This window comes from Saccopteryx bilineata, chromosome 2, assembly GCF_036850765.1.
Source record: "Saccopteryx bilineata isolate mSacBil1 chromosome 2, mSacBil1_pri_phased_curated, whole genome shotgun sequence".
In the NCBI taxonomy this organism is placed as follows: Eukaryota; Metazoa; Chordata; class Mammalia; order Chiroptera; family Emballonuridae; genus Saccopteryx; species Saccopteryx bilineata.
Genome location: NC_089491.1, coordinates 314,704,199 through 314,726,137, shown reverse-complemented (window position 1 = coordinate 314,726,137; position 21,939 = coordinate 314,704,199). Strand labels below are relative to the sequence as shown.

The 21,939-nt window shown below is 48.4% G+C and overlaps 1 protein-coding gene and 1 long non-coding RNA gene across 2 annotated transcripts; one reads left to right on the top strand and one right to left on the bottom strand.

The window, feature by feature from the left end:
• Positions 1-1,334: 1,334 nt before the first annotated feature.
• On the bottom strand, positions 1,335-8,766 carry LOC136326280 (uncharacterized). Its single transcript, XR_010729421.1, has 3 exons — positions 8,648-8,766; positions 4,233-4,388; positions 1,335-1,553 (listed from the first exon to the last, which is right to left on the bottom strand). It is a non-coding gene; the product is annotated as an uncharacterized lncRNA (long non-coding RNA).
• On the top strand, positions 8,697-21,238 carry CHRNB2 (cholinergic receptor nicotinic beta 2 subunit). Its single transcript, XM_066261995.1, has 6 exons — positions 8,697-9,137; positions 10,335-10,480; positions 10,682-10,726; positions 11,205-11,314; positions 12,124-13,096; positions 17,603-21,238. Exons 1-6 carry the CDS (start codon positions 9,074-9,076, stop codon positions 17,771-17,773), a joined length of 1,509 nt encoding a protein of 502 aa, XP_066118092.1. The 5' UTR covers positions 8,697-9,073; the 3' UTR covers positions 17,774-21,238.
• The last annotated feature ends 701 nt before the right edge of the window (positions 21,239-21,939 follow it).

The following is a 21,939-nucleotide window of genomic DNA, read 5'->3' as shown; positions in this document are numbered from 1 at the left end:
TGGCTCCGAAGTCAGTTCCTTCCTTCCTTCCTTCCTTCCTTCCTTCCTTCCTTCCTTCCTCCCTCCCTCCCTCCCTCCCTCCCTCCCTCCCTCCCTCCCTCCCTCCCTGTATCCCTCCCTCCCTCTTTTAGCCTCAGCCCTACCTATACCTCTATACCTGTGTCCTACATCTGGGCAAGTGGAGAAAATCTGGGTGCTACCAGTGGGAGATTCAAGCCAGGCAAACCCAGCCTGAATGCATGAACCCTTATCTGAGCCCAGCCCTAGCATCACCTATTTTTGCCTGTGAGAGTTTACCCATGAAAAGCACTTAAGACCGCTCCTGGCACATAGTAGATACTATGTAGGTGTTACTAGTCATCACTGCTATTGTGATCGCTATCCTTGTTGTTGATGGTCTCATCACTAGAGAAAAGGATTGGGACAACCCCCCCCACACACACACACACTTGTGACTGTCTCTTCAACCTTGTGCCATTCCCAAAAAGGGCCCAGAGTGATTCCCAACCTCCACTTTTCCCTAAAGAGTAATTCCTTTTATTAGATATGGCTGGTTATTCATTCATCTGTGGAATTTGTGGACAACAAATTCCTAAACAAGAAATTCTTGGAAACAAGGACCTAACTTCATGTCAACGCCTCAGTAAAACTTTTCCTAATTTGCCCACATAGAGTTCATCACAAACTCTGCTTCCAATGTGGTCCTATGGCCTAACCCCATCAGAGCCTTTGCCACACCGCGCTGGAGTCTTTATATACTTGTCTGTTGTTCCCACCAACCTGTGAGCTTCTTACAGGCAGGAACTGTGCTGGTTCATTTCTGTATGCCCTTCCTTTTTTTCATTCTAAATTGGCCTTCTGAAGGCACAGCTCTTTGTGTTTATCCTTTTCCTAAACCTCATGCAGCCATGTTTTCCAGACCCTGTTCAGCCAGGCTTATGCAGACTATGGAAAGTGAAAATGTGGTTTGTTCTCCCACATGGCCAGAGATATTGTAGTCATTTCTTGATTGGTTTTTCTTTTATTTATAGTCTCTTAATCATCATCCAGGGAGCTACAGGACTTGAAATCTGTGTATCACCTATATTTTTATTCCTTAGACTTTCTATCACAATGCCTGACTCATGGTGGGATGCCAATTTTGAATAAATAAGCTTAAGATGTCTGGAAACTTCCCTCTACCAAAGAGGTGTTTAAAGCTGATGGCATTTCTTAGCAGAGGTAGTTTAGCTATAGTGTTCCTCTCTAATGCTGTCTCAAGAGGTTTTCATATGTCATTTGACTCCAGTCCTTAACCAAGAAACCCACAAATGCAACCATTTGGAAACCCTGAATTTCATATTTTGTAAAGGACTTTATTTAGAATAAAACAAAGTGATGAGATAGTCTCAAAATGTTGCACAAACTTCAAATCACCCCAATGAGGAAACTCAAAAGTCATGGTCACTGGGATGAGCTCTGTCTCCTCCTCTCTGCCGGTCTGTTCGGTTATCTCAGCTCTCTGGTTGAAAAAGTTCCTGTCAGAAGCCTAGTGTGGAGTCGTATTTGGTGTTCTGATGAAATGTGAAAGGAAGAGACATTAGAACTGGAACAGAGTGGTGAATAGGTTCTTTTAATGAATTCTTGGGTGCTAGGGAAACAAGAATGAATAAAACAAGAATCACTGCTCTCATGGAGCTTATATTCTTCTGGGGGAAACGGATATGGCAAAAGTGAAGTCTACAAAGCCAGTTGACTCCCTAGATGTGAGAGAAGATTAGCAAGTATTTACTTAGCACCTACCTGTGAGTCACTGGGGATGCAGCCTTAATGAGACAGAACCAGTCCTCACCTTTTCTGTGCATTCAGCTTGGTAGAAAGTCAGATACTTCCTGAATTGTTAGACATTCAGTCTTTTAATTGCAGTTACAGGGAGTCCTTGGATTACAACAATCTCAACATACAACCTTTCAAGTTAGGATGCTCACTGCCATAAAAACTTTAAAAAATTGAGATGTGAGTATTTCAGCTTATGTTGTTAGCATTGTACAGCGATGACAGTTTCAGTAAGGTCTACAGAGCTGTTATGGATGCCTTGCAATGCTATAGGCAGGTTTTGGAAGAGAAGTCATCAACCTTCCAGACTAGCCTGGAACAATTCTTTAAGAAGGTAGAGAGGCCTGCAACAGATCCTGTACCCTCTACCTCAGCTGCTTCTAGAGATGAAACACCTGTAGTACAGGTAGAATCATCTCCAGCGTCTCCTGCATGTTCCTCAGGCAATCCTGATTCACCTGACCCAGTGTCTCCAGCACCTTCTGCAGGTTCTCCCGCCTCTCCAGCTTCCTCCTCCCAACAGGTCACTCTCTCCAACCTTGCAATGCCCCTTCCAGTGTGCAAGCCAACCACAGGGATAAAGGTAAGGATTTTTTCTTACACTCATTTTTTGTCACCTTTTCTGTTACTACAGCACAGTGTATAGTACAGTATATTTATGTTCTTTTCCTTTTTCTGTGGCTTACTTGTGTTTTTATGTTCTAGATTATGATTTTACAGATGTGTTAGAATAGGTAAGTGACTTAGGCTAGGGTATGTTTTGACTTAGACCAAAATTCAGGTTACTTCATAGTCGTAGAAATGGAACTGTGTCATAACCCAAGGACCCCTGTATAGTAAGTCCCTCAAAAAAGAACAAGACCAGAGATCTGGGAAAGTGTCCCTGAACAAATGACATACTCAATTCTGAGGGATATTGGCAATTACCTATGAGGGGAGAGAGGGCTTGACACTAATACAGGCAGGAGGGACAGCATATGTCAAAGTTTTGAGGTAGGACCATGGCAAGTTGGAGGAATGGAAGGAAGGCCTATGTCTACTACAAGGGAGAGAAATGCAGGTAAGGTTGGCAAAAGTTAAACCTTGGGAGACATTCAAAACTATGTTTGGGAACCTAGGCTTTATTGAAGATCAAGGAAGATAAAAAAATCAGTAGAATTTTGAGACGCTCTGCAAGCTCAGGCAACCAATAATAGCAACACTAACAAAGAATGAGACATCTCAGAGGAGAGCTGAGTTTTGTGGAAAGAGTAAACAGTGGGTTATAAATATATCAAGTGTGTGGAAGGTGGGGGGATGTGGGATATTCTCCAGGAGACCAGTGGGGTGTGAGTTCTGAGCTCAGGAGAGGCAGAGCCATCAGTAATAGTCTTCTACAGCTGTCCTTTGAATTAGACCATAAAGGGTGCAGCACAGCTGAGAGGAAAGAGCATGGACTGGGGGGGTCAGACTAAACTGGGTTTGGATTTTAGTTCCTGTGCTTTGCTAGCTATGTGACCTTGGGCGAGTTATTTCTGTGATACTCAGTTTCCTAATCTGTAAAATGAGCATGATACTCTTTTTGCCTTGCAGTGTGAATCATTGTGCCAGTTTAGATGAAATGAGATATATAAAATTATTAACACTGGTGGGCACATAGTACATTGCTCAGCAAATGCTAAATCTATAACTGTTATGGTTACTGTTAATACTATGAAGTCAAGAGGTATTCACCAGTCAGTAACCATTTATGGGGGCTTTGCCATGTGTCAGACACTGGTCTATGTATGGAAATACAGCAGTAGACAGATAAGATCCCTTCTCTTATAGTGTGTGCTTTCTAGAGCAAAGAGTCAGATACTAAACAAATGAATTACCATAAGAAGATTGGTAAGGAGATGCAAATAATTAGAATTGGGTCATGTGGGAAAGAATGACTGAGGGTCACTTTAAGTGTAGTAGTCAGAGGAGGTCTCCCTAGGGAGTGGCATTTGAGCTGAGATTTAAAGAAGAGAAGGCAGGCATAGCAGGGACAGGGAAGGGCATTCCAGCAAAAAAGCAACAACCTTAGAGAACCTGAATGAAAACAAAGGTGGCATGGTCTAGAAGTCGGAAGCTAGTAATAAAATGAGCATTAAACCCCAACTCAACCAGCTGTTAATCGTGTGACGTAGCTTGTATGTGCTTTAGTTTCCATATCTGTGACATGGAGATCTTAATATACCTACCTCATAAGGCCAGTGGGAGGATTAAGTGAGATAACACATGGAAAGTGCTTAGAACAGTATATACAGTAAGAGCTTGCTTTTTCAAAAATAGAGAGGGGATCAGCATACCTCCAAAGCCTTGGGAACTCCAGAGGAGTAAGCACAAACATGAACACATTCTGGCTGTGTTGACTTCAATAGCTGGGTAGAGAGTTTGAGAACCCCACTCACCACACTGATGAGCTGGACAAATGATACCATGAACTGTACCATCACCAGGTCAGAGCCATTGGTGGCTGGGCGGATAAGCTTGTTGTAGCGGGAAGGATCCAAAAAATGCTCCATTCTTCTGTTCTAGCCATTCTTCTGTGTCCGTACCCCAGGCCCCTGGGCAAGGCGGTAAGAGGCAGGAGATAAGTAAGTAGGCAAGAAAGATCCACCCAGGATTTCATTCTCCCTGAGCAAGTAGGGCAATCAAGGCCCAAACAGGAGACTGAAGCTCCCCAATGCTCCATCCCTAAGGATACATCAAAATGCTTAGGATAGAGAAACCCCTTCCCGAGGTCACTGACCGAGTTACCCAGACAGCCCTACACAGACACCTCCAGACTAAGACACCATTCTGCAAGGATTAATGGAGATCTGCTTTTCCTGCAAGTACTCAGAGGGAACTTAATAGAATTTAATTTAATTTTATTTTATGTGATGGGCAGAAAGAAAGAGATGAGAAGCATCAACTCATAATTGTGGCACTTTAGTTGTTCACTGATTGCTTCTCATCTGTGCCTTGACTGGGGGCTCAAGCCAAACCAGTGACCCCTTGATCAAGCCAGAGACCTTGGGCTTCAAGCCAGCAATCCTTGGGCTCAAGTCAGTGACCATGGGATCATGTTGATGATTCTACCCTCAAGCCTAGTGACCCTGTGCTCAAGCTGGTAAGCCTGTACTCAAGCCAGATGAGCCCATGCTCAAGCTGGCAACCTTGGGGTTTTGAACCTGGGGCGTCCCAGGTGGATGCTCTGTCCACTGTGCCATCACTAGTCAAGTCATAGAAATATTTTCACTAGTTCAAAATAGGAACCCAAATAAGTGATGGGATATTTATACAATAAAATATTCTACAGCAACGAAGATGAATAAACTAATAAAAGTTTATTTATTTAAAAAAGATGAATAAACTACAACTATATTCAATAAAGTTCATGATTCTCATAACATAATGTTAAAAAATACAAAAGATCACACAGTGGTACCTTGAGATACAAATTTAATTCGTTCTGTAACCGAGCTCGTAAGTCAGTCAACTTGTATATCAAACTGCCAATACTGGACCTGTGCGCCAACGCTCCAACTAGCTGCAGCTTCCTGAATCACGACTCGTATCTTGGAATTTCGCTCAGATCTCGAACAAAAATACAGACCGAGTCACGCTCATATCTTAAAAAATTTGTATGTTGGTCTGTTTGTATCTCAAGGTACCACTGTAATTCCATTGATATGAAATTCAGTAGGCAAAGTCAATCTGTGCTCTTACAAGTCAGAATAGTGGCGACATTATTTTCAGTCATTTTTTTTTAATTGTGGGAAAGTACACGTAACATAAGTTAACCACTTTAAAGTGTACAACTCAGTGACATTCAGTACATTTGCGATGCTGTGCAAGCATTACCTCTGTCTAGTTCCAGGGCTTTAAGTAGTACCCATTGAGCAGTCACTCTCCATCCCTCCCTACCCATGTGATATTACTTTTGAAAGGAGAGAATAATGACTGGGGGATGGGGACAAAATAGAGGGCTTCTGGATATTACTAATGCTCTATTTTTAAAATTTGGGTGGGAATTATATTGCTGTGTTCATGTTGTGAAAATTTAGCTGTACACTTACTATATACTTTTTGTATGTATGTTTTATCTAAATACACATAAATATCTAAACTGATTGTAATGCCTTCGAAAAGAAGATGTTTCCTACCATCAGAGGCAAAGGCAGTGTTGCACCAAACTTTTCCTGGTCCCTATTTTGCCTCAGGGCTGATATTTCTATCTCTTCACCCTGCGTGGTTCTGAGCCTTTCAACTCTGCCTGGCTGCCTTTCTTCCTGGTAGATGTGGAAAGAGTGTGTGTGGGAGACATGAGGGAGACAGAATGTTCCAGCTCTCCTTGGCTACTGGGTGGTTGTGCTGAAAGGACACAATCCCTGCCAGGCTGGAATCAATCTTGACATAAAGCTGGGTAATTTGAAAAGAGAAGGTAGAGGCCAAGGTAGGCATGCTATCTGGACTGGATTAAGGGAGCATCAGGGAGCAACCAAGGGCTTCAAGAAAGCGAGGGACCCTCTCATCTGCCAAATCAGAGACAAGCAACCACTCCAGAGAGATCTCTTCATAAAGGAAGACTTCTTTAATCGCCCAGCATCCATCAAAAGGAAAGTACTTCCTGACCAGGCAGTGGCACAGTGGATAGAGCATTGGACTGGGATGCGGAAGACCCAGGTTCGAGACCCTGAGGTCGCCAGCTTGAGCGCGGGCTCATCTGGTTTGAGCAAGGCTCACCAGCTTGAGCAAGGGGTCACTCGGTCTGCTGTAGCCCCCCAGTCAAGGCACATATGAGAAAGCAATCAATGAACAACTAAGGTGCCACAATGAAGAATTGATGCTTTTCATCTCTCACCTTTCCTGTCTCTGTCCCTCTGTCTCTCTTTGTCTCTGTCACACATACACACACACACAAAAGGAAAGTACTAGTACTGTCTACATGTAAAGTTCCCCATCCCTCTCCTTCAGGAATTTAAAATGCCTTTAAACCGCCCTTGTCTTACTGGCTTTCTCATCTTTCAAATCTCAATTTTTATCTCTATCTCTCCAGGCACTCCGACACTATTAACTTTTTCCTCCTCTGTGCTTCCATGGTACCTTGTTTATATCTCTACAAAGCAGACACCAAATTGTGTAACAAGTCTTTGCCACCATACTGATCTCCTGAATAGCTGAGACTAGGTCTTTTATTTTTATTTACTGATTTTAGTGAGAAAGGAAGGGAGAGAGAGAGAGAGCAAGAGAGACAGGAACATTGATTTATTCCTGTATGTATCCTGACTGGGGATAGAAACAGCAACTTCTGTGCTTCAGGACAATGCTCTAACCAACAGAGCTATTTGGCACGGGCTGGGATTAGTTCTTTTTGATCACTGCATCTTCAACACCTATGCAACAGATGTTGATCTGATTTTTGAAAGTCTTCTTCCTGCCTTTAAATCTTTCCTCAAGCAGTGTGATTGCATATATTCCTTTTCTTTTCTGTAGGCTTTTATTCTTTGATCCTTTCCTTGGTTCCAAGATTTCTTTAATTCTTCAGACATTATACATGTTTATACATGCAACTTGCTTTGGAAATTGTGATGCAGATATATGGTCCACTTCCACGTGCAGTACGGGGCCTATAGTCACCCACTTCTCTCCAGTCTTTCTTTTCCTAGTACTTATCCTGGTCTTCCTCCACAATTTCAAGGACTTTTAGAGAGCAGTATCTCACTACATGTTAAAAGGTGTCAGTCCTGTACTAGCCCTTGTCCTTATTTGTTGAGCCCTCACAATATTCTAGGCACTGTACTGGTTCATGATCTATCAGGATAGGCTGCTACAGTATTAGGCTAATTTATTTATTCATTGGACATCTTCTGGAAACATCGCAAGTCACCTGATCTAATTCTTGGTCAGGCATAGCTTTCTTGAGGAACTGACATTTCTGCCAGATGTTCAAAGTTAAGTAGAAGGTGGTTGAGGGAAAATCGGTAACAAAAGAGCCAAGAGGAGTACATATTTAAAGGGTGGAGGGCGGAAGGGACAGAATGGTCAAGGATCTTAAAGACATTGCCAGTATTTGAAGTGTGGAGCTGGGGGTAGTGGGCCAGATGAGGTTGAAGAAGTAGGCAGGGATGGAATAAGAACCTTGATGTATGATAAGGCTGCTTAAGTCAGGAATCTTTTGATTGAAAGTGACAAAAATCTACCCAAGAATAAACGGAAGCCTTTATTGGTTCAGAAGCTAAAAGTCTAGGGCTTTCAAGATCAAAGATGTCATTGAATTTTGACACTACTCTCTGTCTCATCTTTGCTATCCTTTGTGTTAGCTTCATTCTTGGGCTGGCCTCTGTGAAATAGTCTTCTGATCAGCTTTGCCACACAGAAGCCAAAGACTGGAGTGGAAGGAAATGGGGGTGAGAAAGGCTAATTGATAAGAGACACTTATCCTTCCACTCTTCAAGACTTTTGAGTTACCTTCTTTTCAGGCCATATCCATAAGTGCTCACCTTAGACTACTTGGGGGAGGACAGAGCTTGGCCTTTTAAGGAAATTTATGGAGGGAAGTAAAGAATGAAACAGTAGCTAAGGAGATTCTGTTTCCAGACTCCAAAACTGTTTTCTTAAAATAACAAACCACAGCCCCTTGTCTCTTTACCTAAGGGCATTTTCTCTGCCGCATCCTCAGTTCTCCCGGGAGGCAGGATCATTTCAGTTTGGGAAGAGAAAAAAAGGAGGACCCCAGAACCTCCTCCCGACTTCTCACTCTGGCCCTCCCTCCTCTGTACGAAGAGGGCCCTGACCTATTTTCTGACTCTCAGTTTCTCCCACCCCCTTCTCAACCAACCTCCAGGTCCTGCCCCAACTTCAGGGCTTCAGAACTCCTCCACCGTCTGATGAGTCGCCCTTCTCTCGCTTCACACACAGCCTAACTAAGCGGGACCAGTAAAAGACTATCCCTCCCCGAGACCCCTTTTTTCCTGGGATCCGGCGCTTCCGTCTCCGGGGCGGAGACTCCTCCCCCTCACGGTCCCAATTGTGTTCCCGGTAAGAGCTGCCGGAACAGCCTCCGCGGCTCAGACTGGGATGAACGAGAAGCTGGTTCCTTCTCGCAGCCCACTCCCTGAGCGTCAGAAGCACCGCGGCATCCCACGAAGGCCGCGGGCACCTGGGCCCAGCTCCCCGCCGGGCGCGGTTTCAGCACCACGGATAGCACCCCCGCCCGCAGCGCGGTCCTGCCGGTCTAGGTGAGGCGGCGAGCTATGCCCGCAGCATGGCCCAGTGCTCCTGCCCCATGGCGCTGCTCCTCGGCTTCGGCCTCCTCCGGCTGTACTCAGGTAATGACAGGTCGCCCCGCTCTGTCTCATCCCGGTCAGGCTCAAAGGTAGGAGGAAGGGATTCCTAGAGGTAGGGGAATCTGTTGGGGGTTAGGGGAGAGATCTTCCGGCCTGCAGGGAGCCCGTGGGAGACTGAACTAGGAGGAGGACATACCCTAAGGAGAAAGTGATGCAAGGAAGAGATAGAAACCTGGGCTGTGGTGGTGGGGAGGGTGTGGGCACACAAAGGAAGAAGGGAAGGAATTTCGCCAGGCATTCTAGGTGGCAGGAGGGCAGTCGCTGGGGCTGAGATACCATTTGACTTCCTGTGAAACATTATATCAAGAAATCTACCTGATTCAGCACCCTCCCTTGGCTCTTCATCATTTCATGTCCACCACATTGGGCTCCCGGTTCTGGTCACTTCACAAGGGCAAGGCAGAATGGAGAGAAAAGTGACTTTTCAACTATCTCGTAGGGTGGAATAAGAGGCTTGGAAGGGAATAAGGTCTGCCAGACTGGGAGGAGCTCTCTGAGGGGTTGGTGTGTTTGTGCAGAGCTACAGAAGGAGACAGAGTATATGAAGGGCAGGTGCAAAGGGAATATATAACCTAACGAAACTTCCACACCTGCATGTCATCTCATGGGGTGCGGGCTCTTGTATATGTGGAATTTGGGACTAAATATATGCCCTGACCCACAACTTAGTCCAACTCTTCTTCTCCAACCCAGTGCCTTTGAGGGTGGGGATGGGGTCCCAGCTACAATTACATGTGGAAGCACATAATATGAGTTGCACAAATAGATGAGCACTTACTGAGGTGAGAGGGTGTATGGTGAGACATGAATAAATTTCCCCTTGACCACCTTCCAAAGCTGTCTCTGAATTGTAGGTATCTTCTAGGAGCATAGAAATATGGATTTCTCTTGAAACCACCCTCTGAGTACTTGCAGGAAAAGCAGATCTCCATTAATCCTTGCAGAATGGTCTCTTAGTCTGGAGGTGTCTGTATAGGGCTGTCTGGGTAACTTGGTCAGTGATCTTGGGAAGGAGTTTCTCTATCTTAAGCATTTTGATGTATTCTTAGGGGTGGAGCATTGGGGAACTTCAGTCTCCTATTTGGGCCTTGATTTCCCTACTTGCTTAGGGAGAATGAAATCCTAGGTGGATCTTTCTTGCTTACTTACTTATCTCCTGCCTCTTACCCCCTTGCCCAGGGGTCTGGGGTACAGACACAGAAGAACGGCTGGTGGAACATCTTTTGGATCCTTCCCGCTACAACAAGCTTATCCGCCCAGCCACCAATGGCTCTGACCTGGTGACAGTACAGCTCATGGTATCACTTGCCCAGCTTATCAGTGTGGTGAGTGGGGTTCTCAAACTCTCTACCCAGCTATTGAAGTCAACACAGCCAGAATGGGTTCATGTTTGTGCTTAGTCCTCTGGAGTTCCCAAGGCTTGAGAAGTATGGGAGGGACATGGGAGCTTGTGGTGGGACTATAGGCTGCAGGATGTGTGTGTGTGTGTGGGGGGGCTTCTCAGCAGCTTCTTTTCTTTCCTGTAGCATGAGCGGGAGCAGATCATGACCACCAATGTCTGGCTGACCCAGGTTAGTGCTCTTCCTGCCCACACCCTTGGTCTTCTCTTTCCTCCTTTTTCTTTTTTCCTTCCTCCCTCCCTTCCTTCCTTCCTTCCTTCCTTTTTTCCTTCCTTGGTGTGTATGTCTTCTTTTCTCTCTCTCTTTTAATCTCCTGAAGAGAGGCAGAAAGGCATAGACTTTGGAATCCTAAATAACTGGATTTGAATCATGGTTTTCCCACTCACCAGCTCTGTAATGTGAATGTGTTCAACTGTACAACATTTATTTTCTCATGTGTAAAATGTAGAATCTAATGTCTTAACTTACCTGTGCAAATTAAATGAGAATGTATTTTATGAAACATATTTGCTGGGCAGAGAAGTCGCTGTGAGGTGATGGCTTGAAAAGCTTCTTCAAGCCAGATGGGACTGGACCCCTCTTGTCCCTATTGTTGACCTTGAGCCCCTCCCAAGGCAGAAGGTGTTACCTCCTTCTCTCACTTTCTCAGGAGTGGGAGGATTATCGCCTCACTTGGAAACCTGAGGAGTTTGACAACATGAAGAAAGTTCGACTCCCTTCCAAACACATCTGGCTCCCAGATGTGGTCCTATACAACAAGTAGGTAACCTTGGAGCAATGGGAAGCCTGGGAGAGACCATGGGAGTGCTCATGGAAGAAAGAAGTCTTGGGTTAAGTAAATCAGTTCATGCTGGGTACAAAGAAGAGATTTCTCTTTGGCATAGATGCAGTCACTACCCAGCTAGAAAGACCCAGACCAGTGAGGTATAATATGGACAGCCAAGGTGATTGGCTCATGGACAGCCAATTAGGAATCCCAGTGTTTGGAGCTGCAGTGGGATACAAACAAAGATTGACAGCCCCCAGTGCTTAAACTGATTCAAAAATAGGCTTTTCTGGAGGCTTGGGCAGGAGCAGAGAACCTGGAGGTCTCAGCTTCTCTTCCATTTCCATCCCCTCTCTTGAAATAATCCCTCTTATCTCCAAGTTCCAAAAACCACAAGTAGGATCATCTTCTGCTCCCACCTGCTTTTGTCCCCCTCCATTGCATGGGGTGCCTCATTCAGGCCTCCCTGGCTCCCCTAACTTCTCCACCCTCATATGAAGCAAACAGTTTACATAATGCATGTCAAGTAGAAGATGTGTCACTCACCCTCTTCATCCACTTCTTCATCTCCAAGGGGTTTCACAGGTCTGAACAGAACACCTCTTCTCCTAACAAACCCACCCAGATACTGTTCTTGCTCAATTTCTGCTCCACCTCCCTGTACTCTGGATGGTTACCTTCAGACTTGGCTTTCCCCTCCCATATCTTCCTTTGGCTTTCCTCTCCTCCGGCCCAGGGCTGGGTTGGTGGGTAGGGCCAGAGAACGCTGATGCCAGGGCTGACTATGCTCATCCCTTGGCAGTGCTGACGGCATGTATGAGGTGTCCTTCTATTCCAACGCTGTGGTCTCCTATGATGGCAGCATCTTCTGGCTGCCACCTGCTATCTACAAGAGCGCCTGCAAGATCGAAGTAAAGCACTTCCCATTTGACCAACAGAACTGTACCATGAAGTTCCGCTCATGGACCTACGACCGCACGGAGATCGACCTGGTGCTCAAGAGTGACGTGGCTAGCCTGGACGACTTCACACCCAGTGGCGAGTGGGACATCGTGGCGCTGCCAGGCCGTCGCAACGAGAACCCCGATGACTCCACTTACGTGGACATCACCTATGACTTCATCATTCGCCGAAAACCACTCTTCTACACAATCAATCTCATCATCCCCTGTGTGCTTATCACCTCACTAGCTATTCTTGTCTTCTACCTGCCATCGGACTGCGGTGAGAAGATGACGTTGTGCATCTCTGTGCTGCTGGCGCTCACAGTCTTCCTGCTGCTTATCTCCAAGATCGTGCCGCCCACGTCCCTCGACGTGCCGCTAGTTGGCAAGTACCTCATGTTCACCATGGTGCTTGTCACTTTCTCCATTGTCACCAGTGTGTGTGTGCTCAACGTGCACCACCGCTCACCCACCACGCACACCATGGTGCCCTGGGTCAAGGTTATCTTCCTGGAGAAGCTGCCCACACTACTCTTCATGCAGCAGCCGCGCCACCACTGCGCCCGCCAACGCCTGCGCCAGCGGCGGCGCCAGCGCGAGCGCGAGGGAACCGGATCCCTCTTTTTCCGCGAAGGCCAGGGGGCTGACTCCTGCACGTGCTTTGTCAACCGCGCGTCAGTCCAGAGATTGGCTGGGGCCTTTGGAGCGGAGCCTGCGTCGGCAGCCGGCCAGGGGCGCTTGGGGGCGCCCTGTGACTGTGGCCTCCGGGAGGCGGTAGACGGGGTGCGCTTCATCGCGGACCACATGCGCAGCGAGGACGACGACCAAAGCGTGAGTACGGCGCGGGGACTCCGGGCTTGAGATGAGGGGCTGCAGTATCTGGAAAGCAGCTGCGTGGTATAGATGCGCAAAGCTAATAGGGCTGGATGCGGGAAATGTGAGTCTGCTTGGGGGTGTGGGCCTGGGCGCTGGCCAGGGCTCTCAGTTGGTTTTTGGGAGGAGGCACTAAGTTGGAGTCTGTACAGGATGACCTTGGGCATCATCAGTGTCAGGAAGGTGGTCAGGGAATGGAACAGGCCCTTCTGGGTTCGCAGTTGACCAATGGCCGCTTGCATTACCAAGACCAACTTGTTTGTTTGTTCCTTTGGAGAGGAGGGGAGAGAGTGGGACAGACTCCCACGTGGGCCCTGACAGGGATTCACCTGGCAACCCCCATCTTGTGTTGATGTGCAAATCAACCAGCTATTTTTAGCGCCTGAGGCTGAGGGCTTGGACCAGCTATCCTCAGAGCTTTGGCAGATCCAATGGAGCTATTGGCTGTGGGAAGGGAGGGAGAGAAGGGGAAGAGGGTGGGGGAGAGAAGTAGTCGCCTCTTTTGTGTGCCCTGATGGGAATCAAACCCCGGATTTCCATATACTGGGCCAATGCTCTATCTACTCAACCAACCAGGGCCAAGTCCAACTTGTTAATCTTCAGTTCTTAGCACAAACTGAGACTGAATTCTTTGTATGCCCCACAGAGGGCAAAATTGAAGGCAGTGGAAGGAGTGTGTGTGTATTGGGGGCCAGTTAAGAGGTTCCAAGGCCTGCTAGTGGAGGAGAGGACAGTCCCAAATCAATATACTGTTTCTACTTTTCTGGGGCCGGGGGATGGCCTTAGGAAATATTTTGGAGGTGGAGTAGGTAGAAACTAGGGCCTCCGAGACTTGCCCCTCCAGCCTTCTGCACAGCTGGCTTTTTCTACCACAGCTCCCCAAAAGGGGACTCCTGTGTTTCTGCATCTGGGAACCAAGTATGAGGAGTTGACTTGCCCCAGTTTGGGCTATGGCTGGCCTCAACCTGTGTTCAATCCTTGGGTATCTGACTGGTTCCAGGCTGCTGCTCACCTGTTGCTGTGATGGCTGGCGAGATTTCTGCTCAGTCGCTGCCATTCTGATGTGGGCGTGAGGAAGGGGAAGCTCTTGCACTACTGGTTGGGGGGAGGGAGAGGGGGGCTTCACAGCCTGGCATTTGAGCAGGTCCTGATGGAGGAAGAGGGTTTTGCCAAAGCTGGAGGAGCTGGGGTGGAAGACTCAGAGACAGCAGAGGCTAAGTGGGAGGTGCATGGGTGGGGTAGAGGCACAGGGCTCGGCCAGCTTCCTCACAGCCTCTGCCTCCCCTGCTGCAGTCCACTCATGTCATGTGCTTTTACTGAGCTGGCTAATAAGAATGCAGTGACCTACTTGGATGCTTCACAGGCATCTCAAACTTAACGTGTCCCAAACTGAGCGCTGGATCTACATTCCCACCCACTCCTCTTCTGATCTATCTTTTAGTAAATGGCATCACTTTCCCTGATGGTTCAGACTAAAATCCTGGAATGATTCTTGACTTCTCACTTTCTTATCTTCCCCACTGTGCAAATCATCAGAATCCTGCCTGACCTGTGAGCACAATCTCCAATATAATCCTTGGCTTCACCCTCTCTTCACCATTTCCACACTATCCCCTGGCTGTAGGCTTCCATCAATTCTTGCCTGAACCAGGGAAGAGACTTGTAATGGTCTTGATTCACCTTCTGTGCTGCCCCATCCAAACAAACAGTGTCTCCCTCACCTTTGTGGCTTCTCCCCCTTGCTCAGCTCACTGGCTTATCTGCTTGATTGTTTTAAGCAAGCTAAGCTCTTTCTTGCCTCAGGACTTTTGCACATATTGGTCTCTTTGCCTAGAATGCCCTTTTTTTCCTTTTAAAAATGATTTAAAATAAAAAATCTTTTTGAGAGAGGTAGGGAGAGAGAGACAGGAACACGGAGCTGCTCCTGCATGTGTCCTGACCAGGAAATCGAACCAGCAACCTCCACACTCCGGGACAACACTCCAACTGACCAAGCTATCCAGCTAGGGCTTAGTTTCCTTTTTATTTTCAGAGAGACAGTGAGGAAGGGAGAGAGAGGGGAGAGGGAAGGAGAATGTTCATTTGTTCTTCCACTCAGTTGTGCACTCATTGGCTGCTTTCTGTGTGTGCCCTGACTGGGGATTGAACCAGCAACCTTGTTGTTTCGGGACGATATTCTTAACCAACTGAGCTAACCGACCAGGGCCTAAAAGATAATTTTTTTTAAAAAAAGATTTTACTTACTGATTTTACAGAGAGAGGAGAGAGAGTGGGGGGTGGAGCAAGAAGTATCAACTCATAGTTGCTTCACTTTAGTTGTTCATTGATTGGTTGTCGTATTGCATTGACTGGGCAAGCCTGGGGTTTTAAACCTGTGACCTCAGCATTCCAGGTTGATGCTTTATCCACTGCACCACCACAGGCTAGGCTAAAATAAAAAAATAATTTAAAATGTTATTAAATTTTGATGTACTGTTTGAGAGTATGTTGTAGACATTGTGTTCTTTTATCCCAAATACTTCACTGTGTCTCCTAACAATAGGGACATTGCCTTGCATTATCCAGGTTCAATGATCAAATTCAGAAAATTTAGCATCGATACAATATCTAAAGTTCATATTAATTTTTTTCCAATTTTTTCAGTGCTGCCCTCTGTAGCATCATCCCCACCCCAATCCATTGACCTTGAACTGAATGTACTGGTCCCGCCTCTTTGGTTCCTCTCTGTCGGAAACAGCGCCTCAGCTTTGTCTTTCATGGTGTAAACATTTTTGGAGGGTGCAGGATCGTTGAAGTTCCCTCAGTCTGACTTTGCCTGATTGTTTCTTCTTTCAGTTGATTCTTGCCACAGATGGTTCCTTCTTGTTTATCAGCTCTTACCATAAATGTCATCTCCTCAGAGAGGCCTTCCCAGACCATACCCTAAATCAGGGGTCCCCAAACTACGGCCCGTGGGCCACATGCGGCCCCCTGAGGCCATTTATCTGGCCCCCGCCGCACTTCCAGAAGGGACACCTATTTCATTGATGGTCAGTGAGAGGAGCACATTGACCATCTCATTAGCCAAAAGCAGGCCCATAGTTCCCATTGAAATACTGGTCAGTTTGTTGATTTAAATTTACTTGTTCTTCATTTTAAATATTGTATTTGTTCCCGTTTTGTTTTTTTACTTTAAAATAAGATATGTGCAGTGTGCATAGGGATTTGTTCATAGTTTTTTTTATAGTCCGGCCCTCCAACGGTCTGAGAGACAGTGAATTGGCCCCCTGTGTAAGAAGTTTGGGGACCCCTGCCCTAAATTATACTGTCCCCTCAATTTTTCTATCTCAGTTCTTGGTTTCCTTATAAGCACCCAACAGTATGTAATTCTTTTATATTTTACTTATTTTGGGTCTATCTCCCTCAGTAGACTATAAACCAAAGGGTGTGTTTGTCTTGCTTTCATTATATTCCATGCCAGCATGGTGCCAGGTACATAGTAGGCACGGGTGGCACCAAAAAGTCATTGTTCAGCTGCTGACTAAATGAAGGCGCACACTTGCCTCCTTCCCGTCCTCCCAGCCAGCTGGGCTGCCAATGGACATGTGCATCGAGGCCCAGACTCAAGCTGGAGTGGAGAAGCCCCGAGGAGAGGCCAGCGCTTCCCCTGACCCACAGAGGCCACTGTCTTCTTGACTGAGTTGTTCACATCTCAGACCCGGTCCTCACTCATTGGAGCCTGCATACTCAAGATGGTGCCGTTGGATGGGGCTTCCCAAGCAGCCATATAAGGAGCAGAGGAAGCCATGCATTCACTAATTCAACACCCATTTACTGGCACTCTATGTCCCAGGTGCTGGAATTACAAAGATTAATTTGACGCGTCTCTGTAGTTTAGGAGCTGGGGAAGGGGGGTGGGCAGACATGCAAACTGAAGTGATGACAGAGTGCAGTAAAAATACTGTGATAGAAATGGGCACACAGTGCTGAAGGAACCCAGAAGGGACAATGGTTCATTCTGATCAGGGGTATCAGGAAAGCCTCATTGAAGAGGTGACATTTGGTTTGGATTTTGAAGGGTGTATAGGAGTTCACCAGGTATAGAAAGAGAGGACCAGAATTCTAGACAGAAAGGGAACCCAAAGGCACAGAAACCTGAGAGCACATGTGGGGTCTGGTAAATCTGAATTATAGCATGGAGGAGGATGGGGGTAGGCTCCTATTGTCATGGGTGGGTCTTGATTCAAGATTGGGGAGTTTGGATAGGTCCTGAAGGCAGTGCAGCCACTAGAGGCTTTTAAGTAGGTAGAATTGAAACCATGCTTTGGAAATATCATTCTGGGACCATGAAGGGAGAGCAGTGGGGTGTGTGTGTGTGTGTGTGTGTGTGTGTGTGTGTGTGGTGGGACCTGCTTATACCTATTCCACTCCTATCCTGCATCATGTGACTGATATATCTGGGAATCATTTGTCTCTTCTGTCCAGGTGAGTGAGGACTGGAAGTATGTTGCCATGGTGATTGACCGCCTGTTCCTTTGGATCTTTGTCTTCGTCTGCGTCTTTGGCACCATTGGGATGTTCCTACAGCCTCTCTTCCAGAACTACACCACCGCCACCTTCCTCCATGCAGACCACTCAGCTCCCAGCTCCAAGTGAGGCCCCCCGAGCTCCATGCTCCTTCACCCCTTCGCCCTCTGTTGTACAGTAGTTTTGGGTGGAGGAAGATGAGCTACCAAGAAGAGGGGCGCTGCCACCAGGATCCATCTTTTCACATCACCCGGAGCCCCTCCCCCCATACCTCGACCCACACACAGCCAGTTCCACCTGTAGGCTGGGCAAGCTGCAAGCTGCTTTTCTCCTTTTGCACCAACCCAGGCAACAGTGTTTGTGGTCCAGGATGAAGGCTGAGAATTGGAGGACAGAGATGCCAGAGACTTCCAGCCTGAGGAAAGTGTGAAGGAGAAGGGGACAGAATCATCCCCTGCCTCCAACTCAGGGGAAGGGGTGTGGGGGAGGAGGGGAGGTGGGACAGGGGCTTTGACTCTGTGCTGGGCTGGCCAGACACAATGGCAGCTCAGAAGGGGGAGCAAGAGGAGTGGCCCAGGTGTGACCTGACGCCTGCCCCTTCTCCAGTGGACAGCAGCTGGACTGGGTGGGCCCAGAGGTTCCTGCCCAGAGGGTTAGCTTGGTGCTGTAGTCAGACTCCTGGGGGAAGCCTCCAGCCCCTTCCCACAGCCTCTTGCGCCTAAGGGGCTGAGAGTCTTGGCCCAGCTCCTTCTCCTGGTGAAGAATTCCCCACACCCCCTGGACTTTCCTTCCTCTTGCTTGGCCAGGGTGTGGTAGGCAAGGCTGGGTATTGGGGAGCCTCTGAGTTTTGAGTCTTTGCATGACCTGCTTGGAGCCTGGAGTCTGAGTACTCAAACTTTGTGAGAATGACAAGTTCACAGGCTGTTTTATACCCCCAGTTGAACTGACTGGTTGCTTGAAGTAAATGCAGGATGTTAGCTGTAAGCAGACCCAGCATGCCCGCAGCAGAGCTGACCGCCAGGAGGGAGCTGGCAGTGGAGGCCGGCCCAGGGAGCACAGGCACGTCAGCGCTGCTCCTGCTCCGCCCTTCTCTGCAGGGCTCTGCTCTTCCCGCTGGCCTCGCTTCTTCCCCTCACACCCACACCTGAGCAAGGTTGCCGTGGGCCTGGGCTGCTGCCGTGAGTAGCTCCCTGAGAGCATCCCATCCTGTGAGTCCCTGGAGGCTGGAATCTGACACTGCCCCAGGGGACAGCTGGAGGTCACCTGGCCTGTTAGCACAGGAAAACAGACCTCTGATGGGATCATTTGCCCCTATCCCTGCCACATGACTGGCTCTGATTTATGGTCCCAGCCCGTGCTCAGTGCTGGGCCAGCAGGTGGCCAGTCAGAGAGGGGCCTGTCCCACATAGACTGCTGTTCCTGAGTGCAACCAGAGCCCTGCCTCTCCTGGCCCAGCACAGGTTGGGGGGCAGGGTGCTGATGGGTGAGAGGAGACACGGAGCACGTGCAGAGCACTGGACAGGGTTCACATCTGCATCCTGGTCACAGCTCTGCCACTTATTCAACCATCTGGAGCAAGCCTCTGCCTAATTACGTTGCAGCTTCATCTGTTAAAAAGGACAGTGATGCCTTATGGGGTTGCTGTGAGGAAGGAATGATGATTGTGGAAAAGCCCAGTACTCTCTGACACAGAGTAGATACTCTATGAACGTGGAGTCTGAGAGGCAGTCAGAACCGGTGGGAAGGGGGTCATCTGTCATGTCAGCCTCCCTCCAGGCCCTAGCTTATCCTATCTCTTCCTTGAACAAACCAATCCCCCAGAACGAGGCCCAGATGTGGGGGAACCAAGAGCTGGAGGGAATGCTTGGCGAGTCTAGTGGGTGGGTCTCTCTCTGGAACACCGTCAGCAGTTTCATTCCATACCTGGGTGAGCTCTGGCCTGTCCCTGACCTCCCTTCAGGGTCAGGTCCTCCTGCTTCAGGTGTGTGCTCAGGGCCCCCAAGCCGACCTGTCCCGTACTGCTGTGGAGTGAGTGTCTCCAGTGCTTTTCACCTACCTGCCAGAACAGGCTTCCGGACATCCCTCCTGAGGGGGTAGTATCTTGGCTCCATGGACATTCCCTTCTAGACAGCAAATTGAGTTGCCAGTATTATTACTAGGAGACCTGGACCTACCTCAAGCTCCTAGCCCTGAGTAAATACCCCAGAACTTGAAACAGCAACTGGAAGGAAACCCCTCTGAAGGGTTCGTGTCCCTCTGAAGGGTAGGCTGCTGGCTTGGGGCCCACTCTGCTGGCAGCTGTACTTGCTTTTAGTACTTCCCACACTGGCTGCTGCCCAGTAAGCCAGGAGATGGCGCTGGAGGGACTCGAGAGCAGCTTCTCCAAATCCTCTCCACGACCTATCCGACACAGGAGGCCTGGAGATTGCTGCCTGACCTTGTACAAGCACTTAACTGTGAACTTGCTCATCCTCATCTGTAAAATGGGGGTGACAGAGTAGCTGAGGGTTGCAGCAAGGAAGAGAGGGATTGATGTACATGGTGGGTTAGCTGGGCAGGGTCCCCAGGCAGTCCCATTCCCTCCCTCTCCAGCTTCAGCCCTTTGGGGACCATCCCAGGATTTGAACCCTCCCTCCTAGGCACTGGGAAGCTTTGGAGAATCAGTCTCTTCCATTCTTGGGACCTCTGTCCTATTCGCTTGGTGCTGTCTGGGCAGCACCTTGCCCCTTTCAAGGTGGGGCTGTTTCTGGAGAGAGTCAGGCACCCAGCTCAGTACTGGGCAAGGCCCGGAGGCCCGGTCTGAAAAGGGAGGTAGAGACGCTTGATTGCAGCCTGAGCAAGGGGGGTGGTGAGGAACGAGCTCCGTGGTCTCCGTCAGAGGTGGCAGGACCACAGGCAATCTCAGAGCTGTTTCCTTCTGAAAAGAGGGCCTGCACAGGCTCTGCTTCTGACAGTTGGCATAGCAGCAGCAGTAAGGCAGTTTCCTGGCAGCAAAGGAGCTAATACTGGAACAGCTGGCACTAAGTTATTGAAAATTTAATAGCAAACAAGATACAGGCAGCCCGCAGCTGGCATGTTCTGCAGAAGGGCAGCCATTTCCCTCTAAGGACATGTGGAATGCTCTGTAGAGATTTTGGGAGCCTTGAGTCCTGCTGTCTCCCCCCAATTCCAGTAGGAGCTACTGTTTACCAAGGGCCAGCTCTGCCACATGCTTCAGACGCAGTCTTTATTCCTCCTAACAACCCTGCAGGGAAGGGGCCCTATGGACAGAGAAGAAAACCAGGCTCTGAGACCAAGTGACAGCTGATGAGCAATGCTGGGCCTGAAACCTAAGCCTCGTGAGCTCAGAGTCCATGTTGTCGCTGTGGCCTTTGAGACAAGTAGAAAGAACATGAGGGGCATTTGGGATCTTTCCTGAATTCATTCCCAAACCCAGGATAGATCCAGTTGTTACCCTCTGCATCTGGGCAGTCGAGCTGGGGTCACAGCATCCCTCACAGCCCACTGGTGTCGGCCAGTCTCCCACTCACCCACCCAGACTAGACAGAGGATAAGCAGCCATCTTTTTAAAATTAATTTATTTTTTTATTTTTTCTGAAGCTGGAAACGGGGAGAGACAGACTCCCGCATGCGCCCGACCGGGATCCACCCGGCACGCCCACCATGGGCTCCGCTCTGCCCACCAGGGGGCGTCGCTCTGCCGCGACCAGAGCCACTCTAGCACCTGGGGCAGAGGCCAAGGAGCCATCCCCAGCGCCCGTGCCATCTTTGCTCCAATGGAGCCTTGGCTGCAGGAGGGAAAGAGAAAGACAGAGAGAAAGGGGCGGGGTGGAGAAGCAAATGGGCACTTCTATGTGCCCTGGCCGGGAATAGAACCCGGGTCCCCTGCACGCCAGGCCGACACTCTACCGCTGAGCCAACTGGCCAGGGCCAGCAGCCATCTTTTAATGTTCATCCCAATAGGCCCAAGGGGTGAGTCACACGGTTTCTAAGGAACTGTAGGTCTAGGAATCTTTAGGACACCTCACTCATCTGCTCTTGGTATCCCCATCTCACCCACAATGGCCTTGTTTGGCCTTCCTTGTCTGTTTTTGGAATATTTACACTGGTCTAGCCACTCCAGGCAGACTCATTAGGAACTCAAGATTTTTAAGTTGCTTCCAAAGATGTACATCTGTTATATTAGGGGGCAGAAAGGACCCTCATAGGCCTGGGTTGGCAAATATGGGGAAAACCACTCATTAGGTTGAAGGCATTATAAGAATCTAGTCAGTGGCAACTTCTATTATTGTGAC